Here is a 22,705-nt window from a genome sequence, read left to right on the forward strand (position 1 = left end):
GAAAAATATAAGTCAATGATATCAAGTAATTCTTCAAGCAATTCATGTCTCAATTCACATTTATACCTTAAATATGGGCTCACTTTTTACGTGAGTCTAGGTAAATAGGTATGCGTCTCTCTTTGCTTTGTGCCCACATAGCTAAAGCCTCCTTCTCCCCTTGTATTTCTGACTGGAATGAAGCCTTCTGACAAGGTTGCATTTGATGGAAAAGGTATGTGGCTCTTTTAACAGAAGCAGAACACATTGCAAGCTCATACCACGCTCTGTTTCCAGGCAGTCTACACAAAGGACAAGGGCTACTGGAATTTCACATTTCGTATGGTGTCAAGAAGGCAGACTACGATTTTCTGATTGAAGAAGAAAGAGTTCTACCTTTCCCCTAAGCACGTGGATGGCCCTAGCACTGTCCTATCTTGATCGTGGACACTGGAGGCAGGACTTGCCTGTCCATGGCACATTCTGCTTTATTCTCCAGAGCCATGCAGACAGGTGCAAACACAGCATTGTCCAGTCGGCCTGTGTCTAGGAATTACATGGAGGCAAACTATTCCTTTGCGTTTCTGCTGAGATCAATGGATGGAGAAATACGGTGAAGACTGGGTGGATTCCCAGTTCTGCCAAGGCACATAAATACTTCTCCACAAGATGTATCTAAGGGAAAGGGATATGGAGCTTTGGAGAATGGTGGACTTGGTCCAGCACCTCAGGCAAATTACTTCATCTTTCAGAGCCTCCATTTCAATATCTGTAAAATGAAGTTAAGAAATAACTTCAAAAGTAACTGTGCAGCTTAGATGTAATGTATGTAAATCAATGAGTTTAGGGATTGGTACACAATAGACTCTCAAAAAATGCTCGTTTCCCTTCTTTCCCTCACATGTAATATATCACTGGCTAACTGTTTGCCATTCTTGCATCTACAGCTACGAGGACGTAATGCAATCACAAGGCTTGTTTGTCTTTAGACTCCCATTTCTATTGCCTCAAGAAAGCTACCATCTTCTAAGTAACCAAGGGATACAGAAGCTGTTTCATAATGAGGCCTTGCTTGCTTCTAAATATGCACTGATTGTCAAGGTGATGGAGGATGTTCATTATTTAAAGGCATAATTAAAGGGCACTTCCTTTAACTAAACTAATGAGCAGTAAGTGCATCAATATTTACATGTTTAGACATTAAGGATGCAAACAGATGACTTATAGGAGATTGAGAGTAAGCTGGGGCAAATTAATCTTATACCCGGGCCTCCAGGGTTATTGCTTAGCAAGACTTCCTGAAAGGAGTGGTCTTCCCTGAGGAATCAACTCTTCAGTCTTCTCTTGTTTTATGGGATGAACTGCCGTCTCATCAGGTACCTCAGGAGCAAGTTGATCTTTTCTTCAAAAGATGCTAAAACATGATTCCTGATCCTCTGAACTTGAACTCTGCTTCTGGATGGACATCCACGCCCTGTTCTAAACATTTAGGTATCAGTATGGATAAGTATGGATATTGGCTCATTCTTGTTATCTTGTGTATTCCCTAAAGTTGTAAATTCTCCTAAGTCAATAATGGTGCTTTTTACTCTCTTGGAGTATGTGTGTTTTGAGGTCATATTCAAGGTTCTACCATTTATTAGACAAGAGATATGGAATGCACCCTGTTATGTTGCCCATTCTCCATCCCTAACTTGGGTATTATGCCTAAACTGCAAGGTTTTTTTTGGAATTAAAAGGAAGTGCCTGGCACAAATTAAGAACTGAAGTAATGCTGGTTTCAATTCTCCTCTCTATGTGGGGACTTCATGGTGGTCAGTGCCTTTGCCTCGTGTCTCCTAGATGAGGGGATGAGTATCAGAATTTCCCATTTTATATTAGGATTCAATGTCATCAATTTCTTGTCTTTCCACAGTGCGGAAGTGACAGAGAAAAATATCTCTTGTGTAACACATGTAGGCATTTGGGTTTGATGCCAAGGAGGGGCCTCCCTCCCAATGGCACCCATCCCCAAAGCAGTCTAGAGAGGCAGGAGCAAGGCAGTGTGTGACCTACCCATTTCATGCTGCTCCCAAGGGGACCACCCCAAGGCTCATGCATCACCATTTATTATTGAAAAGGTGATTTGATTCACTAAATATTTTAATTGTGTTGACATTATTTCCTTATCAATATTAAAATGAGAGACACTGATTTTAAATATGCATTTTAGGATGTCTACTGAAAAAAAAAAAAAAAGCATTCATTGCCTCTGGGCAGATGTCCAGGCTAAAACACAAATAATGATTTCACAGGAGTCAAAGGAACTGCTGAGCAAGTGCTCGTCAGGGGAAGGGACCAGAAAGGAGCTGGGTCTGCCAGGAAAGGGAGAAAGGTGTAGAATAATGAGTACCTTTGATTTGTTTAAATGGAACAGTTGTTTACAAGGCAGGATGAGAACGTGGGAGAAGCCAGTGAGATTGCAGCAGGGAAGAGAATGACATTCCTGCGGCTCTGAATTCTCCGAGAGCACAGGCTCTTCCGAGGAATTAAAGGAAGTCCTTTGAGTAATAATGGACATCCAAGAAAGCCCTGAGAAGTCAGATCTCCAAACAAAGGCTCAAGACGTATTGATAAGTAAGGCTATGGAACCCTCAGTGCGTTTGTGGAGACTGTGTCCAGAATAGGACACACACTGAATGATCTACTTGTCATCAGATCTTCCTGTTGGTGAGGATGAGGGTCAGCTCCAGTAACAGGTGGCAACACTGAACTGCACTCAGCTGGACTTCCCTTCCTTCCCTTTATTTGCTGCGAGTTAGTGTCTTGATAGCATCCTCCTTCCAGTCATGGTTCTGCCTGTGGAACTCTGAAGAATACTCTCATTTTTCCCCAATAATAACAGCAGCTGCTGTTTGTTAACCTTCCACTACAGATGGGAAACTTCCCTGAGCAACAGAGACGAACCAGGGCAGAGTTCATTTGGGAGGTGGTTCCAGGGAGGATAAAAGACAAAGTGAGAGAGTGAGTCAGGGAAGGAGGACAAGCCAATAGGGTGGCACCATCCAGGTCATCGTTGTGGGCTGGGGCCTTGCCAGCCCTGAGACTCCTGGGAAGAGTGCGGGAAGCCACCCAGAAATGCTCCCCACCTCCAAGCCCAGCTGCTCCTTGCCCCTGTAGGCAAGGGTGCTGCAGGGCGACAGTGCTGCCCATTCTGCACTATCCTCTTGCCTTGGATCAAGCCCTGGGGCAGAAAAGTGAAAGCCCAGCAGAGTGAGGAGTGAGCTTGAGAGGGGACCTCCCAGTGAAGCAGGTTTCTGTGGTTCAGGGGAAGGGAAGATTTATCTAGAGCAGTGGTTGGCAAACTGCAGCTCACAAGCCACATGCAGCTCTTTGGCCCCTTGAGTGTGGCTCTTCCACAAAATACCACCGCCTGGGCGAGTCTATTTTGAAGAAGTGGCGTTAGAAGTTTAAGTTTAAAAAATTTGGCTCTCAAAAGAAATTTCAATCGTTGTACTGTTGATATTTGGCTCTGTTGACTAATGAGTTTGCTGACACTGATCTAGAGAATCTCATTGGTGTATCAACTCTGTCAATGTTGAGCTTCCAGGTAAGGCTCTGTCAAGAGAAAGGATTTTCTAAGTTTGCTTTAGCATTTCCAGAAACAAGCTCAGAGGACTCAGCGTTTCCTCCCTAAAGGCAGAGAAGGTGCCTTTTCTATTTATAGTGGCTGGCAAGGAGGCTGACACCTTAGGCTGGAAGGAGAATATTGGCTTAGAGGGGAAGGAAAGGCTAAATCTGCCCTTGGGGGTCCTCGGCCTGAGGGTTGTGAGGAAGCAGGCCTGGTGAAAAGCGAGGAGCAAGAGGTGAACGGGGGATGCTAGGAGGCAGTGCCTCTTTCTCCCGTCCTCCTAGGGCCACACCTCCAACCTGCAGCACCTGCAGCAGAGGCAACCACACTTGGTGGTGAGTCTGGGGCCTGCCGAGCCTAGGCCTTCTCAATAACCTGTGCAGAGTTGGGAGGTGACTGGATCTATGAGCCTGAAGCAGCTCCAGGCCTCCCTAAGTCTCATGAGTGATGTATGAGTTTCCTATTGCTGCTGTAACAAGTCACCTCAAACTCTGTGGCTTAAAACAACATGAACTGATGATCTTACAGTTCTGGGGGTCACAAATCTGACGTGAGTTTCACTGGGCTAAAATCAAGGTGTCCAATCTGTTTCTTTGTCTTTTTTTCAGCCCATAGAGACTGCCACAATCCTGGGCTCATGGCTCCACATCACCCTGCTCCCATGGTCATGACTCTGCTTGTAACTCTCCTGCCTGCCTCCTGTAAGTACCCTTGTGATTACACTGGGCCCGCCTGGATAATCCAGGATCTCTATCTCAAGGGAGACAGAGTTCATACACCAATGAGATTCTCTAGATAATGTCTGATCTTTAATGTAATCACACCTGTAAAGACCCTTTTGTCATGTTAAGGTAACATAGTCACAGGTTTCAGGGATGAGGAAGTAGCCATCTTTGGGAGACACTATTCTGTCGATCACAAGTAGCTGACAGGGCGCCCTGGGGAGCCCAGGAGAAGTGTCCTGGCATAGAGGTGATTGGCAGAGATGGGCATGAAAGGGACTTCATGTTGCCATGGAAAGGACTTCAAGGTGGAGGAGACATGGCTTGGGCCATGGGTTGGCACCCTCGATAAAGAAAACAGAACCAATGAGCTAACCATGTCATCAGTGACCCTTCCAGAGAGCAGAAGATCCAGTCACTGCACAGTCCTGATCCGGGAGGAGTAAGTGTCCTGGGTGGCTCTGAGACCCTCTCTGCCAACACCATGATCCTGTGGAAGCCACCTGCTCCCAAATGTCTGGAAGCTCATGGAGATGGAAAGAGAAGGGAGAGGGACTCTGAGAGAAGTGGGGGCTTGTCAGGGACCCTGATTTATGTACTGTAGAGAAATAAAGAAGTGGGAGTCACTGCATTTGTAACTCTCCTCATCCATTATTCATTCAGAACCACCCTGCAAGTTGGCATCTTAGAAAAAGCAGGTGTTCTGCCTAAAGGAGAGAAATAAAAAGGTTCTAGGCGTCCTCCCCACTTTGTTTAGGTCACAGGTTTCTGAAGAAAAGCAGGCTCCCTGAAGGCCAGTGTGCAGGGGAGGCCAGTGAGCAGGGTGGAGGCCCTGCGTTCGAGGGAACATGGCCAACGTATCTAAGAGTTAGTCTTTAATAGCAGAAATTAGTGCTGACAATGCCCAATTATTGTGCTCATTAAGATGACTGGTCTGGACTGGACTGACCATTTTCCAATTAACTCCTTGGCACTTGGCTATAATAATGATTGAACTAACCCATTTGACTCCCAGTGTGACTGAAAGAGCAGATACGAGTAAACTGATTCTGCATCATCCTAACACTTTCCTCACCAAGAATAAAGGATTTATTCACGTGCAGCTTTTTCTAGGAGCTTTAGAATCCTAGGCAGGTATAATGAACTTGATGGGCAAAGGCTATGGCCCAAGACAGATGTGATGAGCATTTGGGTCAAATCATAGCTGTTATTTTTTTCTGGGGCAGTGGTCGGCAAACTCATTAGTCAACAGAGTGGCAAACCACAGCTCGCGAGCCTGCTGACCACTGTTCTGGGGGAACTGAGCCTGTGACTTACTCTCCTCTTTATGCAAGAGGAAGGAAGATGACCTCCAACACCAAGGGCCTGGGGCCAGGGGACCTTGCCCCACTCCCATCTGTCTCTTCCCCTCTGGGTGTGGTGAGGGGATGATGGAGACCAGACATGCCCACCCCTGATCGCACCCCTGGAAAGCCAGCATTCTTAATGGAGGGTGTGATGGGTTGGGGGCTAGGAGAGCAGGAGGTGTTTACAAAGGACAGGTAGGCCTTGTTAAGAAGATCCAACTTCTCATATAGACCTATGGTAGCATAGTTTTCCTATGAAAAAACAACAGTGGTTTTATTTTGTTTGTTTTTTATCAATCATCTCAAACTGGTGACCAGAGCATAGAGGTATACTATAGACCATTTGTTTGGTCTGATGATAATATGTTCTTAAATGAGAAAAATATTAAAAATTGAGAGATTTCACACAAAAATCTGCTTTCCAACTTCTGAACAATTGGAGGTGCAGCACCAGGCCTGGGTTCTTGTGTGGCCTGGGGCTGGGTGCTGGCTTCATCTCCAGTGGGGACCCGCCTCCACCCAGTGAGGCCTCTTCACTCCCTTGTGTTGCTTCTCGCTGCCATAATCACTAGAGCTGGTGCTCTCACAGGATGTTCTACGGGGCCCATAACCTGTTCTGCTGGGCAGGGAGGGCTGTGAGCAGCCCCAGGGCAGGCTCACATCTCACTTCCCTCTCCCTGGTGCCTGGTGCAGAGAAGGCAATGGGCCACCAGAGTGAGCCCACTTCTGCATCGTGTGCAATTTTTCAGAGATGCCTATTTTTTTCCTCCTAGGAGCTGGGAGGCACCTGTCCTCGTGCTGGTCAACTGAGGCTGTCACTCAAGCTGGGCTTCCCAGGAGCTGAGACACTGAGACACGCCGTAAAACACCAGTTGGTTTCCCTCTGAGCACCAACAAGTCCAAAGGGAAGATCATTAGAATTCGTGACACCGAGTCAACTGTATCTAAATAATACTAAAGCAGGAAGGGGCTGCAAATGACTAACCCTCTCGTGTGTGAGCTGGCAGCCGGGCATCTACCTCTGCTCTAGGCTGGGTCTGCCCATGACTAACAGCTGGCTCCAGGGATTTGTGTTAGCAGATCATAAGTAAAAATCCCATTAAAATGACATTCTCATCATTAGGATCCCTTTACTGAGGTGCACTGGGTTTTCCTGGAGCCGCCTGCTGATGGATTGACCTGGCAGTCTGTCTACCCTGGCAAAGGCCCTCTGGGGTGTGGGGCTAAGGGCTGGACTGCGGGAGAGCACAGCTCCTCTGGGGCACCTGCTTCTCTCCGTGGGCACCTCCTGAAGAGCAATATGGAAACCATCCTGCTTTGCATGCTCTGGTGTCAACGCTCACAAGCAGCATCTATCAAGTGCTTGGTCTCCCTGCCCACCTGTGGAGAGAGGAAGGGGAGACCCTGCTTCTAATGCGACTCCCACCACTGGTCCCATTGAATGACTTGGCCTGGGTTATACTGGCTTACATTGGATACATTTTATGAATTTCATACTAGCCTTCTCCACATTTACCCATCTCTGAAATTCTCAGTCTTCTTTATATGGCAAAATGCCTCAATTGTGGCCAATTCTTTTGGGGGATACAGTACCAACTCAATAGCATGATACAAAAGGCCTCTTGGGATTGAATTCCATCTGCTCCTCCGAACTTGGGTCCTAACTGCCAAGGTTTTCCGTTTCTGCCCCATTCCTCAGCCCTGCCACATGGGAAGCTGACGGTTCCCTGCAGATGGCCCTCCTGCTCAGCTCTCTGCCCGCCTGGCTGCTGGCTCCAGAGCCCTCCACACGCCCTTCAGATGCTGCCCCTCCTGGGGCCTTTCCCAAGCCCTCACCTCCAGGCTGCATTTGCAGTCAGGGCCTTTAGGATACAATGAAGGTAAATGAGGTCATAGGGTAGGGCTCCAATCCAATGGGGCTAGTGCCTTCTAGGAAGCGGAAAAGGTCCCTGAGCTCTCCTTCTCTGCAAGAAGGCAACTGGTGCAAGTCAGGAAGAGAGCCCTCCCTGAGGATCGGAATTGGCCAGCACCTTGATCATGGACCTTCCAGCCTCTGGAACTGTGAGAAATGAATTCTATCATTAAAGCCACCCAATCCATGGCATTTTGTTATGGCAGCCCTAGCTGACTAAGACAAAGGAGACAAAGCTTGAGCAACGTGAAGATTGGACATTTCATACAGTTTCACTAAGTCTGTAAACATTTTCAATTTCAGGGATAATTCTGATCTCTAAATTAAAATACTTTAAATTTAAAAATTAAAACATTGTAATTTGCATCTCTCTGATGATTAGTGACTTTGAACATTTAAATCAACAATGAGGTTATCACCTCACACCTGTCAGAATGGCTATCATCAACAAACAACAAGTGTTGGCAAGGATGTGGAGTAAAGGGAACCCTAGTACACTGCTGGTGGGAATGCAGACTGGTGAACAGGAAAACAGTATGGAGCTTCCTCAAAAAATTAAAAATGGAACTGCCATTTGACCCAGTGATCCCACTTCTAGGAATATATCCTAAGCATATATGCACCCTTATGCTCATAGAAGCACTATTTACAATAGCTAAGATCTGGAAACAGCCCAAATGCCCATAAAAAAGCTGTGGTACATTTAAACAATAGAATACTATGCCGCTGTAAAAAAGATGGATCTTTTACTCTTTGATATAGCATTAAGAGACCTGGAGAGTACTATGCTAAGCAAGATAAGCCAGTCAGAAAAAGACAAGCATCACATGATAGTACTCAGATGAACAAAATAAACCGATGAGCAAAATAGATCCAGAGACATAGAAGCATGGAACAGACGAATGAATCTCAGAGGGAAGGGAGTGGGGGTGGAATTAACCAAAGAACTTATACGCATATATGCATAACCCATGGACATAGACAATAGTGCGGGCCTGGGAGGGTGTGGAGTGGAGGGGGTCAACAGGGGAAAAAGGGGGATATCAGTAATACTTTCAACAATAAAGATAAATTTAAAAATTGAAGACATTTTAAATTAGCAAGCTCACCAAAGCAGCAGCAGCATAGCATCATGGAAAAGGCAGGTCCTCCCCATGGTGTGCTGCGTGACCTTGGGCAGGTTACTGACCTCGGGTGGGACTGGGCAGGATGGTGGCAGAGACCAGGATGAGCTCACATGCACAGCGTGCCTGGCAGGATGGTCAGTGGATCTCAGCCCTCCTTCAAGTCACCACTTTGGAAACACATTCCAGATTTCCTAGATTCACCATATCTTTATCTGTAGAACCAGAACTCCTTCCTCACTCAGTTTTATTTTCAAACCCTGTGACTTCATTTGCTTATACCACTCAATCCCATCTGAGGAAATGCTGCAGGGCATCTATACATATCTCAGGCACTACTAGATCAGTGTTCTTATTAAAAGCCCTCACAATATGGAATTTATTTTCATTCATCTCAATTCATATTATGTATTTAAAAACATCTCATATAAGCCATACGGCAGTTTAGAAGGTAGCTGAGAGGTGGCTGGGAAATCAAATAAACCATGTCAAGATTTCATCACTTCGGTATGACCTAGAATCCCTAGTTCAGAGAAACATACACTAATCAGATGCCATATTTCCCAAACCCCAGGATCCAGCAAAATGGAATTTACTGGGAGTGGATTCGTCAGTTGCAACTGGGCTCCCTCAGACTTCTTTCCCTAAGCTTGGCCTCCCTGATTTCAGCGCACTGTCTGATGTTCCACCAGAGAGGCTGCCTGGGATAATGAATCTCTCTGTGAAAGCGCGTTGGCCTGTGCTTCTGTGTGGGTACAAGGGGGCAGCCGTCATTCTCATCTCAGTGTAAATGGATTCCTCCTGGAACGCTGCCCAGGAACACTCTCTGAGGTCAGCTCCACGGGGGTCTGGGAGCTTAGGTAGTCCCTGGAGAGGGTGGGGAAGATGCGGTAATAAGGAGAGAGAAGGGAAAGGATGAAGGAGCATTCAGCCCTAGACAAGGTGAGGCAGGAACACACAGTGGTTTTGGAGGGAGAAAAGAAGACTGAGGTCCCCAGTGGCACTCAGGATATGGGTGGGGCAGAAAAGAAGCAAAAGGAGTTGCTGAGGCCCCAGCAGTAAGGCCATAGACGGAGCATCCTTCCACCTGCTTCATTCAGCAGACCCATCTGCACTCCCCTTCCCTGCCTGCTGGCCACTCTCCCTCTTGGTCATTTAAAACCATTTTTAAAAAGTCACTCTTCAAACCCCACTGAGGGCCAGCTCTAGGCTTGCTGCGCAGTCGCCTCTTCAGGGGCACAGCCACGCAGAGAAGTGAGTGCCACCTCCCCAATCTCAGCGCTGCAAGTGTTGGAAATAGACACTTCACAGCTTTTGATTCAAAGGTGACACTTCATTTGTCATTGACAAGCGTGACACAGGGGTCTTTGTGACCACAAGTCATTAGGCTCTGAAGTGAGTCATAGTTTTCCACTTCAGACGAGAGCACGTGTTGCTCAGAGTGCACGCGTCGCTCACAGTGCACCATTGCTCACAGTGCATGCGTCACTCACAGTGCACCATTGCTCAGAGTGCACGTGTCACTCACAGTGCACCATTGCTCAGAGTGCACGCATTGCTCAGAGTGCACGTGTTACTCACAGTACACCATTGCTCACAGTGCACATGTCGCTCACAGTGCACCATTGCTCACAGTGCACATGTCGCTCACAGTGCACACGTCGCTCACAGTGCACCATTGCTCACAGTGCATGCGTCACTCACAGTGCACCATTGCTCAGAGTGCACGTGTCACTCACAGTGCACCATTGCTCAGAGTGCACGCATTGCTCAGAGTGCACGCGTCACTCACAGTGCACCATTGCTCACAGTGCACGCGTCACTCACAGTGCACCATTGCTCACAGTGCACATGTAGCTCACAGTGCACACGTCGCTCACAGTGCACCATTGCTCACAGTGCACGCGTTGCTCAGAGTGCACTCATTGCTCAGAGTGCCCGTGTCACTCACAATGCACGCGTCGCTCAGAGTACATGCATTGCTTGGAGTGCACGCGTCGCTCACAGTGCACGTGTCACTCACAGTGCACGTGTTGCTCACAGTGCGCCATGTCACTGCTCACTTCAAAGTCCCCAGGCCCCTGCTCTCAACCTGTGCCACCTAAAGCAAGGCTGCACCTCATCCAAAGGAGATAACAGAGCATTTATGACACACAGATGTGCCAACAACGATCACACAGTGAGCCTCGGGTGAAGGGAAAGAGAACCGCTTCCCAAGCGCTCAATGGAGAGCAAAGGGACGAGATGCAGGTTAGCTGACCCTCCTCACTTCTGCCTGGTCTTTAAGGTGGCAGTTTCCATCCGGACTTTAAGATGCTCTTTGTCTCCTTGAGCTAATTCTTCCAAAAATCAGCAAATGACCAGAACCCGGAGGTGCCTACCCACTGCCATCATAATTGGAACACACCGCCCGCCCCTGCAAAGGGATGAGCAGGGGCGACGGGCCAGGTGCGAGCCATACCTGGTCCAGCTTCCAGTGGAACTCGGCCGGGCGGAAGGTGTCGGCCTGGTCGAAGTCCTTCCGCAGGAGGAAGACCAGGCGGCAGTTGTGCACATACAGGGCGTAGTGGTGCCGGTTCATTTCTGCAGACAGAGTGAGAGTTTGTGGGGGAGAGGGAGGGAGGGTCCCTGTGTCAGTGTCAGTCTCAGCAGAGGAGTCTTCCTGCCACATCATTTAGCACACCTCCAAGGACACTGGCATTCCAGTCTTTTACAATTGGTTCTGAGGAATGTTCTAGAACATACATGGTGGAGCTCATTGAAATGCAAGAGGAAGTTCCAAGAAAGCCCACAGTAAAACTCCTAAGATGTCATTTGGGCTTTAGATATCAACCTACCCTAAGCTCAGATACTGAATCAGACCCCCAATAAAACTTACTTAGGTTAGCAGTTTATTTATTTATTTTTGGTACATATACCTCTGAGAGAGTTAAGAGAGCCCTCTCACAATCCCATCATTCACTCTGGGTTCCTTTAACCTAGCTGGTTTCTCCTCAGTTCCGGGCTTTTATTTCATCAGGCTTGACAGGGGGGCCACCAGGCACATCTCCTTCTCTGATCTCCGTGCAGGGAGGGGGTGCTGTCTCACTTTTAGTTGCTAGCAGGAGGGGACAGATTTTCCAACATCACACAGAGTTCTGTGACTTTCCAACCCTCTCTCCTCCATGCACAGACAATGGGGGAAAGGGGACTTTTTCCTTTCCTGATATAGAAACTTCCTTTCCTGCTTAGAAAGTTTCATACCATGGATCCCAGCCACGATGCCCTGTAGCCACTGGGTGGGAGGAGGAGTCTTTTGACCTTACAGTTACGACAGAGTAGCCCACACAGAGATACTCCACATGGCACATGCTCCACAAGTGAGGGGTGAGTAAGCAGGTGACCGGGGAAACAGGCCTAGAGAGCTTAGCAGCTTCTCAAAGGTCACACCCTACAAACTCTGGCAGTCCATCAGCAGAGATGAGCTGCCAGCCATCCTTCTATACTGTCTTCCTGTTGCTGTGGTTATGTATTTGGGGTAACTTAACAAAAGCAGTATTTGAAATGGGAAATTATGAAATTATAGTTTAAGATGGAGTTGTAAACTTTGCATAAGATATCAGACTGTGTGTGTCAGACTGTGTGTGTGTATGTGTGTGTGTGTGTGTGCGCACGTGCATGTGTTTGCACGTGAGGTGTACTGACAAGAGCACAGGATTAGAATTAGCTAACTCTACCAAGCATGTCAAACTCGTGGCCGGCAGGCCGCATAAACAAGGCGTGTGGCCCGCTGGCCACGAGTGTGACATGCTTGCTCTAAGCTTACATTCTAGTTCTGATACTTACTGGCTGTATAACAGGTTACTGAACTTGTCAGGGATGTTTCCTGATCCTTAAAGATGGGAAACACCGCAGTGCTTTTATGAACTTGTTTGTGGAGATGTAAGACACTGGCGAGGAGAGTAACAGCTAACACAGATTGCACTCCTGTATGCCAGGCACTTTCTAAAGCACTATACATACACGAAGTCACTTAATCCTCACCAAACCCTGCAAGGTAGACAACACTCTAATGCCCATTTTATAGACAGGAAAGTGAGGCACAGAGGGGTTGACAACTTGCCAAAGGTCACACAGCCAATAAGCGGTAGAGAGTTTTTAACCACCACGCTGTGCACTGCCTTGCACAGCGGCATGCTGAAAAGGCCTAACACAGGCTAGCCATCATTATTATGTATGGCATGGACATTCAAACTACTCATTTAAACTGTCAGGACCCTATTATTGAAAATAAACGTTGGGAAGTCTTATTATACAGGGGTGGGCAAAAGGAGGTTTACAGTTACTCTCGTGGAAAAAGACATGCAGGTGACGATTATTACAATAGCTTTATTGTTCTCACAACTGTAACCTCCTTGGCCCACCCTGTGTATAATACAATGAAGGTGGCATTGCTTTGCTTGAAGTAAGGGTGCACCCCCACCTGTCTTGCGTCTAGCAGCCCCACGCTGCTTCTGGGAGGCTGGGGCTCTGAAGAACCCAGTGGAAACCACCAACCCCAGAGCCAGCTTTTGCCTTCTTTGTGTCTGCACATCTACTTTCCCCCCATTCCTGGTCCTACTCTACCCTGAGCCCAGGAATCAGCAGCCAGAGAGACCAGAAGCCTTTCCCAGGGCCCCTCTCTCACCCCTACCTTTCTCCCACATCTTCGGTGGCTGTGTCTCTGCCTAACCTGCGGGGACACCACAGACAGCACCGAAGGGCCGGGCGAGACTCACCAGTCTTATCTGAGTTGCAGAGAATGGTTTCCTTCTCGGCTCTCACGCCAGGGCTGGGGCCGTGTTTCATCCACATGGTGATGGTGAACTGGTCCGTCAAGTTCTTGGGCACAATCCCATCAGGGACCTTGGCACCCTGCCTGCCGTCAAACTTGAAGATCATCTCGCTGCTGTCCACCAGCAGTCCCGCAGTCCAGTTCGAGGCAGCGCTGGGGGACGGCAGGAGGTCGATGATGCCAGAGGAGGCTCCTGCAGGGGTGAGGACAGAAGGGCAAAGGGTGATTCCTCCGGGGGTGGGTGGCCTCACCTTCTGTTTTCTGCTCCTAGGTCAGGATAAGCTACAGGTGACCCTTGAACAACACTGATTTGAACTGTGTGGGTCCAATTATATGTGGATAATAAAGAAATACTGCAAATGTATCTTCTCTCCCTTATGATTTTCTTTCCTTTTTTAAAAAATATATATTTTATTGATTTTTTACAGAGAGGAAGGGGGTTGGGATAGAGAGCTAGAAACATCGATGAGAGAGAAACATCCATCAGCTGCCTCCTGCACACTCCCCACTGGGTATATGCCTGCAACCAAGGCACATGCCCCTGACCGGAATCGAACCTGGGACCCTTGAGTCCGCAGGCCGAAGCTCTATCCACTGAGCCAAACCGGTTTGGGCGCTCTTATGATTTTCTTAATAACATTTTCTTTTCGCTAGCTTTCTTTATTGTAAGAACAAAATATTAATACATATAACATTCAAAATACATATTAACCAACTATGCATGTTATTGGTAAGGCTGCTATCAGCAGCAGGCCATCAGTTGTTTAGTTTTTGGAAAGTCAAAAGTTATACATGAATTTTCGAGTGCACTGGGGGTCAGCACCCCCAGCCCCCACATTGTTAAGGCTGAGCTGTACTCAGTGCACTTATTCAGAGGTCTGGCCCAGCCCTGAGCTAGGTGACTTGGAAATGCTTCTGGTCCACTCAGGGAGGCCTCAGTAACTTACACAGAGAAGTGTTGCATGTGGCAAGCCAGAGTGCAATGAACTATCATATAAGAAAGAAGTACTGGAGGAATTCAGGAAAATGGGGTTCCCCTGCAGGCTTTCGTAAGCAGGCAAGGTTCTTGGAGAAGGCCAGGGTTTATTGGGATTCATGGATTCATTCACATACTCATCCATCCATTAACCTGTTCAGCCATTGATTGAGCACCGACAAGATGCCAAGACCCCCTGCAGGTGCTGGTGATGTAAAGGAGAATCAGCACCATCCCTGACTTGGAGGAGCACAGGACCAACAAATGGTCAGACGACTGTGATACAGTGTGATCAGGGCCGTGAGGGGAAGGTCTAGGTCCTGATCCCATGCAGAGTGTAAGCCACTTTGTACTCACCACACTTTTTTTTTCTTCCTTTTTATACAACCACTAGAGGCCCAGTGCACGAAATTCGTACACTTGTGTGTGTGTGTGTGTGTGTGTGGGGGGGGGGGGGGTTGTCCCTCTGCCTGGCCTGCGCCCTCTCACAGTCTGGGAACCCTCGGGGGATGTCCGACTGATGGCTTAGGCCTGGCTCTCTATGGGGTAGGCCTGCTGTCAGTTGGACATCCTTAGCACTGCTGTGGAGGCAGGAGACATTCCCACCACTGCTGCTGTACTTGCCAGCTCTGAGCCTGGCTTCTGGCTGAGAGGCGCTCCCCCTGTGGGAGCACACTGACCACCAGGGGCAGCTCCTGCATTGAGCGTCTGCCCCCTGGTGTTCAGAGTGCGTCATAGCAACCAGTCGTTCCGCCTTTTGGTCGGTTTGCATATTAGCCTTTTATTATATAGGATTTGTTTAGGCCAAATGGTATAATGGTTGAGTTCTGAAGTCAGAATTTGATGCCTGGCAGAATGATTTGTAGTCTTGTTACTGTGCACAAGTCACTTAACCTTTCTGATGTTCCACTTCCTTTTCTACTATCTCCCTTCCTGGGGTGTTGTGAGGACTGAATAAGAAACTGCATTAGAGCTTGCAGCAGCATGTTCATCACAAGGTGAATGCTCACTCCATGTTAGCTATAACTTTATCATTATAATAATAATTATTATTTCTTCTACCACTGTGATTCCAGACTAATGCATGGGCTTAACCTGAAACAGTGGTAGTGTAGGGGCAAACTTGTGTCTTAGGAGAAGCACACCTGCAATTTTGTGGAGGGTGGAGCTGAGGTGAGTGGGATAATCCTTGGGCCTCCACTGACTTCCTATTGAAGCTCAAATGCTGCCACATCCTTATGTTCTCCATAGCCGTACGTTCTATACGGGAGCAAGGCTCAGCTACTCAGGAAGGAGGAGGGCAGGGGGCTTCCTGATACTATCAGGAAGTAAGAGGCAGGGAATCTAAGGTGTGCACGATGCTGGGGGCCACCGGTGTGGAGCTGTCTCCTGGCTCAGGGCTGACCAGTTAGTTATAAATGCTGATGAGTTTAATGGGCAGTGGTTGGGTGTATTACCTGCTATTTGTCAGGGATCATGGACTTCTGAATTCTGCATATTAGAGCCTAAGGATTGGGCTCCAAAATTAACAACCACAAACATCTCCTATCGTTAAAATGACCCTTGGAAGTCCCTCAGGAAAGTGCCATATTGGGAAATGTTCAACCTAGCCAGTTTTGCCTCCATCCTTGGAACAGATCATTGGGCCTGAGGTTGAGCACCCATTGGTTTGCAATCGAAAGGTATGCTGTGTGAAAAGTATGCTCTGTTCAGCACTGTGAGAGGCTCACTTGGAGAGGCCTCTGAGAACCGCAGAGTCTGAGAGTGTGGAAGAGTTCGGTCTCCCAATTCAAGATCACCTTGTGGCTTATGTGTATCCAGGGCAAATGTGGGCAGTGTTCATTGCATTATTTACATGCATATTTCCAAGAGTTTTTGGTTAGTACCATGTCTGACACACAGTAGACACTGCATTAATGTGTATAACTAACTGCCTTTCCTCCCATCTAGTGCCTCCAAGAGATGCTTCTGGCTATTTACCGAATGCTCCTGTGAGCCTGCCCATCCAGCCTATTGTCCATGCCCCACATCTCTCATCAATATTTGTTCTCATCCCATTCCACTAGAGCCTCCTTTGGTATCTATTTTACCTATCTGTTAATTCAGACTAATGTTTTTTGTTTTTTTTTTAAATACACACACACACACACACACACACACACACACACATTGTTTTCAGAGAGGAAGGGCGATGAAGGGAGAGATAGAAACATTAATGGTGAGAGAGAATCATTGATTGGCTGCCTTCTGCATGCCCCTACTGGGGATCAAGCCTGCAACTTGAGCATGTGCCCTTAACCAGAATCGAACCTAGGACCCTTCAGTCCTCATGCTGATGCTCTATCCACTGAGCCAAACCAGCCAGGACAAGACTAATGTTTTAATGACTAACAAAGCCTTAAGAGTTATCACCCCCCAGAGCTATTTGAATGAAAGAAAGCTACCAAGATGGTAACAGGCTAAGACTTGGAGTGATTTGGGAGATACATGGTCTTTGGAACAAGTTCTTAGAACCCCTAGACTAGTGCAACATGGCAACAGTTTCTTTAATCCATAATTAAGTTGGCGCTGACACCAGGATTTGTTCAGCATGAAGATAGCCTGCCGACTGAGGCACACACAGTGTGTGTGTCAGCTCCTGAAACTTCAGGCAGTCAGGGAGACACAGGCTGAGGACTCAGGACTCCTGACTTCTGGCTCCAGCCAATGCAGCCAACACCATGTACCAGGGCCCAGTGCAGAGGTATGTGGGTGGCCAGCACACAGTGGAGCCAGGGTGGGGACTGCCAGGGATCAGAACTCTATAACTTGAGGCTTCTTTTTGTCTAAGGACTTTCCTGTCATTCAGCAAATGTTCCTATAGAATCCACACTGCAATTAGCACCTTAGACTAGTGAAGAGGCTGCCTGTAATTTCCCCCCAAACAGGTTTGTATAGGGCCGTGGCCGGCAAACTGCGGCTCGCGAGCCACATGCGGCTCTTTGGCCCCTTGAGTGTGGCTCTTCCACAAAATACCACGGCCTGGGCGAGTCTATTTTGAAGAAGTGGCGTTAGAAGAAGTTTAAGTTTAAAAAATTTGGCTCTCAAAAGAAATTTCAATCGTTGTACTGTTGATATTTGGCTCTGTTGACTAATGAGTTTGCCGACCACTGGTATAGGGGAAGAGATGTGCAATGTAGGTAGAGGTGTGAGGTGATGGGGGTAAGACATAAAGAGATTGGGAAGAAAAATTGGTTGCATTTGCCAAAGGCCAGCCCTGGTCAGGATTATTCTATACATATGTCCTATATATATAGTACTTCATTTTTCATAGTTACAGGTCTTTATTATCATTTCCCTAGGAAACTTTTTGGGGGCACTGAGTGCCAGACCAGAATTAAGTACTTCAGTGCTTTTTCTTAGTTACTCAGCTATGCAGTTAATACTATTGATTCCAGTTTGCAGATAAGAACCGTGAAGCTCAGCAAGCCCAGGATCACAACCAGCTAGGGAGTGGGCACATCATCAGGACTTTCCAGTTCTTTCCTCTCCCCTTAGACCTCCCCACGTATCATGTCACTGAACCTGGAGGGGAACCTTAGAACCTCCTGCACATTTTACAAACATGGAAACTGAGGCCCAGAGAGAGAAAACAACCAAGCTCACACAGCCACACAGCAGGCTAGAGGCAGGCCCAGCCCTCAGACGCCTAGCTAATGTTCTTTCTACCACACAGTAGAGTGTCCTGCCAAGCACAGCCCAGTCACCTGGGACCGGACTCTCTATGCAGGCCGCTGTCTACAGAAGGGCACGTTGAAGACAGCGTGTGACCTGCAAGGCCATCCATGCAGACCTCCCTTGTCTTCCTGATGCAGGGAGCAGCAGGCCACCCTGCCGCATCCACAGATGTTGCCTACAGAAAAGGAAGCATCAAGCTGCATTTAAGCAGATGGTGCAGATTCCTGCAAACTCAACATCTTGTATTTCTTTTCCCCATGCAATTAAACAAATAGAGATTTGCCTTCTCCCAAAGTTGTTCTCTCTCTCTCTCATCTCCCCAAGGGATTCTGTGGAGAGCAGTGGGTAAATGGATGAATCACTTGCAAAGATGGTATGGCATCATCTGCACATTTGGGTGTATTTCAGATGCTCCTTGGGACTCTTCCACAAAGTCCCTGGGACTCAGCTGAGAGGCCACACTGGTCTTGGGCAGAGCAGCTGCAGTGGTGATGAGGCACAGGAGGGCTGGGAAACAGAGGTGAGGTCTGATTCAAGGTCCCTGAGCCCTCTCAGGGTGGGGAAGCTTCTCTGAGCCAGCAATAGAGCTTGGGGTGAATGAGGCAGACTCCAGGGTACACTGTGATGTGAGAACCCAAATGAGCCTGGGGCCAGTTGTCACTGTCCGGACTTCTTAATTGAAAGGTTTGCATTCTGCTCTGGATGGTCTTGGTGAGGGCAAAGAATCCTTAGCATCTCCAGCTGGGATTGTGGCAATGGTGATTGACATGCCTCCTCATGGTCCACCACAGCATGGGAAAGGATGAGGATAAGCGGTAAGGTCTCAGGGGAGAAGAACCATTGTAATCAAGAACAGAGGCCTCGTTCCCACGAATGGCAATATCATCTCCACATTATTTCAATAAATGTTTGAGTAATGTCCAAGTTATGCCAGGTACCGCAGTGAGAATGCAGCAATGAAGTAGACAGAAATGGGCCCTACCTTTAGAGACGCAGTAGAAAGTTTTATGTTTCGTCGGTGGAGCAGTCCAGTGATAGAGAGTCTCAGGAGAAGCGGGGAGGCTCTCTTGACAAACGTCCTATTAGGACTTCATGGTGGGAGGTACATCCTGCTCTCAACATGCTTCTCTGACCCACTGATATCACTTGGCCATTCGACCTGCTCTGACCAGTGAAATGTGAGTGCAAGTGACATGTACCATTATCAGGGCAGATGCGCTGAGAGCCAGTCCATGGTTCACCATGTGTCTCTTCCATGTGCCATGAGAGCCACAGCACTCTAGGAAAGGCTGCTCCTTTAGCCTGATCCCAGTGGGAAGCTAGCATGGAACAGAGTCAGTCAACCCAAGAAAAACATGGGGTAGAAACAATAAGTAAACCTTTGTTATTTTAAGCCAATGAGATGTTGGGGTCATCTGCTACTACAGCATAACCTGCTACCCTGACTGATAATCCACGTAAGTGACTTCAGCAGCTATAATTCCCACTTCTCCATCTGCATACCTTCAGTGTGGACATGGATGACTTTCTGGTGTCCTCTCAGGAGCTCAAACCTATGGTTCCTACAATCACACTATCATTGTACCTCTGGAATCCTAGACAAGAGGGGTTCCTCCAGGGCCCAGGATCTCTAGGTGAAGCAAGCCGGGCTTTGGATGAGCGGTCAGCCAGGTTCCTGGAGCAGGACCACAGATAACCAGTTGCTGACCAGCCTGGGGAAGGTCACTGTAGACAAAAACCTTCTCCCCAGGACAGGGGGCATGCTTTATGGTAGCTGCCTAAAAAAACTCAAAGAAATAGGCCTATCTGGAGAGGAACTCACTGTCCACGATCGTCATCCGTGAGTCAGTGTGTGCAGCTTTTGGCTGCTGTATGATTTGTGATTGAATCAGATTCCCAAAGTGTGTGCACAAGTTTTCCTTAAAGTCAGAGGCCCACTTCAGCCCTCTGGGAATAGAAGCACTGGCGACGACTAGGGGACCAACACTGTCCCTTGGAAGCCCCGGCTCTTTAGGGGTGCGCTGGAGACTACAGCTCCCTGCAGTTGGGCCATTCTGAGGGTATAAAGCAGCCGTGGGCAAACTACGGCCCGCCCCGTTCGGCTGTTCTATCCGGCCCGCAGAGCCGAAAGAGCGGAGGGTTCTCTTGCTCTCCCCTCCGCTCCTTTACTTTGAATTTATATTAGTTCACACAAACACTCCATCCATGCTTTTGTTCAGGCCCTCTGGTCCAGTTTAAGAACCCATTGTGGCCCTCGAGTCAAAAAGTTTGCCCACCCCTGGTATAAAGCCTCTGTCGGTGATTCTCGGTGAGGGCTGCTATTAAGCTGCCATGTGTAGTTTTCGGCACGTCTGTCTTCCCCAGGAGCCTGAATTAAGTGGTCTTCTTACCTTACAAAACCTCAAGAGGTACAGCATGTGGACACTCCACAGATATTTGCTGAATTAACAAATACGTAAATGAATGAATGGATCCTCTATGAAAGCCTCCTGGCTCCCAAGTGTGTGAATTCTGAGAACAACTTAATGTCCAGTGACCTGAGCTGCTCTGAGAGATCCATCGCTTGATTTAATAGCTCTTATCCTGTGGCCTTTCCTTCAACAAGACCTGTCCTCACAGTTCACGCCTCCACGTATAAAAGAGCTGCGGGGGTGACGGGTGTGGGAGGTGCCTTCGCTGCCAGCACTCCTGTGATCCCGAGGAGCAGCTGCCCCTGGCCTCGGGGCTCCGAAGGCATGTGTGTCACAAACTGCTTTTCTATTTACCGTAATTTGCAGTGACTGAAGGTCATCGAAGCAAGCCTTTGCTTGGGCCGTTGTTAATGTCAAATTTAATTTGGCCAAGAGGTCTTCCCAAAGGTTTCCCCACACGTTTCATACTCAAGGCAGTTCCGTGACACTTCACCTCCGGAAAGCCAGGTGCTGAGATGGCAGAGACCTTCATGTAAATCTCGGAATTAAGAGGAAATGATATGCCATTTGCCCAACTTCTCCCAGAAGCCTGGCTCTTTGCAAAGCAAGGGCAGTAGGGACTACATCCAGCCCCACAAGATGAAGGGGGCACGGGTTCGGGGCCCTGATTATTTTTACTTCAAGGCGGAGTGGGAGAGTCTCAGTGTACAAACCTCAGGCAGCAATACGCCTGCCTTCCAGCACTTCGCTGGAAACAAAGACTGTGGAATCTCAGAGGGAAGGCAGCGGTGGGTGGTGGGTAGGAAGAGATCAACCAAAAACTTATATGCAATATGTATAATCCATGGACACAGACAATAGCGTGGTGAAGGCCGGGGTAGGGAGGGTTTGAAGGGGTCAACGAGAAAAAAGAGGACATATGTAATACTTGGAACAATAAAGATAAATGAAAATGAACAAAAACACAGAGGGGCCATTTTAAGTGCTGCTGCACCTGCCAGGTACCTCCTGACAGCAGGCTTTGTGCAGTTACTGTCTGACTCCCCCCAACCAGGGTTCCATCACTGCTCCTCATGAAGCCGATGCTGCAGGCGGAGGAAGGTGGACAACGACCAGACATCCACATTCCTCTGAGGAGACACCCCTGCCTGGGTCCCTGTTCAACTGCAGCATCATAGAAGAGATGCAGGAATTCAAAGGCACAAGGTCAGGACCCCAGGACAGCCTCCCTCACCCCCAGTGACCACAGAGGGCAGGAGAATACTGACTAAAAGGAAGGGTTTAGAATGATGAAGGGGGAGAGAGAGCATCCTAGCAGAAGGAAACACGAATGAGCCTTAACAAGCCAGGCGCGGTTGGGAACAAGCCAGGCGCAGGGATAAAGGAGCCGTGCTGGCCAAGAAGGCAGAACAGCAGGAGGAAATGGGCCGTGAGGATGGATGAGCAGGTGGAAGCAGGCCTTCAGGAGGGTCGAGGGTAAGGCTAGAGCAAGGCACCACACCTGGAGGTTCCACAGGTGACTGCCACCATTGCCCCCTAACTCTGCTCTTGCCCTGGGTTCCTGGCTCTCGTGGGAGGCACTCTCGTCCAGCTAGCTGCTCATCCGGGAGTCATCTTAGACGCCTTCTTCCTCACTCCTGACAGCCAATGAATCATTAAATCTTGCCGATTTGGCCTCCTAACTCTTGTCTTAAATTCATCCCGACTGCCACTGCCCTGGTTCAGAACTCATTATCTCTTTCTCAGACTGTGGCAATAACATCCTAATTGGTCTCCCTGTTTCCACCCAAAGTCAATAAAGATTTGTAGAATAAAATATGCATGAATGCTGAGGCTTACGGTGTCATGGCTGTTCCCTGGTTGAGAGACCCCGTAAGAAACTCGCCTACAATCCACTGAAGGCACACAGAGGCTTGTTTCCAGCACCTCGGGTTTTCTCAGGGGTCAGAGACCCAGGCTCCTTTTGAGGAGCCACCAGCCTGCGTTTCCCTCACTGGCACAAACCACGGGGCCTGATGAGCTGCCTCCTTCTGGAGGAGATTTCACACCAGATGGGCATCTGAGTCCCACTCATTTGCCTCTGTCCTTTTTCCTG

The 22,705-nt window shown here is 48.3% G+C and overlaps 1 protein-coding gene across 2 annotated transcripts in view; it reads right to left on the reverse strand.

The window, feature by feature from the left end:
• CLSTN2 (calsyntenin 2) overlaps positions 1 to 22,705 on the reverse strand; it is a 571,355-nt gene that overhangs the window by 63,061 nt on the left and 485,589 nt on the right. For both annotated transcript variants that reach the window (XM_080675259.1, XM_080675258.1), the window contains exons 7-8: positions 13,451 to 13,699; positions 11,155 to 11,276 (exon numbers count right to left, since the gene is read on the reverse strand). In XM_080675259.1, the coding sequence (XP_080531385.1) occupies positions 11,155 to 11,276; positions 13,451 to 13,699 (371 nt within the window). The remainder of the gene's footprint in view (positions 1 to 11,154; positions 11,277 to 13,450; positions 13,700 to 22,705) is intronic.

The sequence above is a fragment of the Plecotus auritus genome (genome assembly GCF_963455305.1).
Source record: "Plecotus auritus genome assembly, chromosome: 6".
In the NCBI taxonomy this organism is placed as follows: Eukaryota; Metazoa; Chordata; class Mammalia; order Chiroptera; family Vespertilionidae; genus Plecotus; species Plecotus auritus.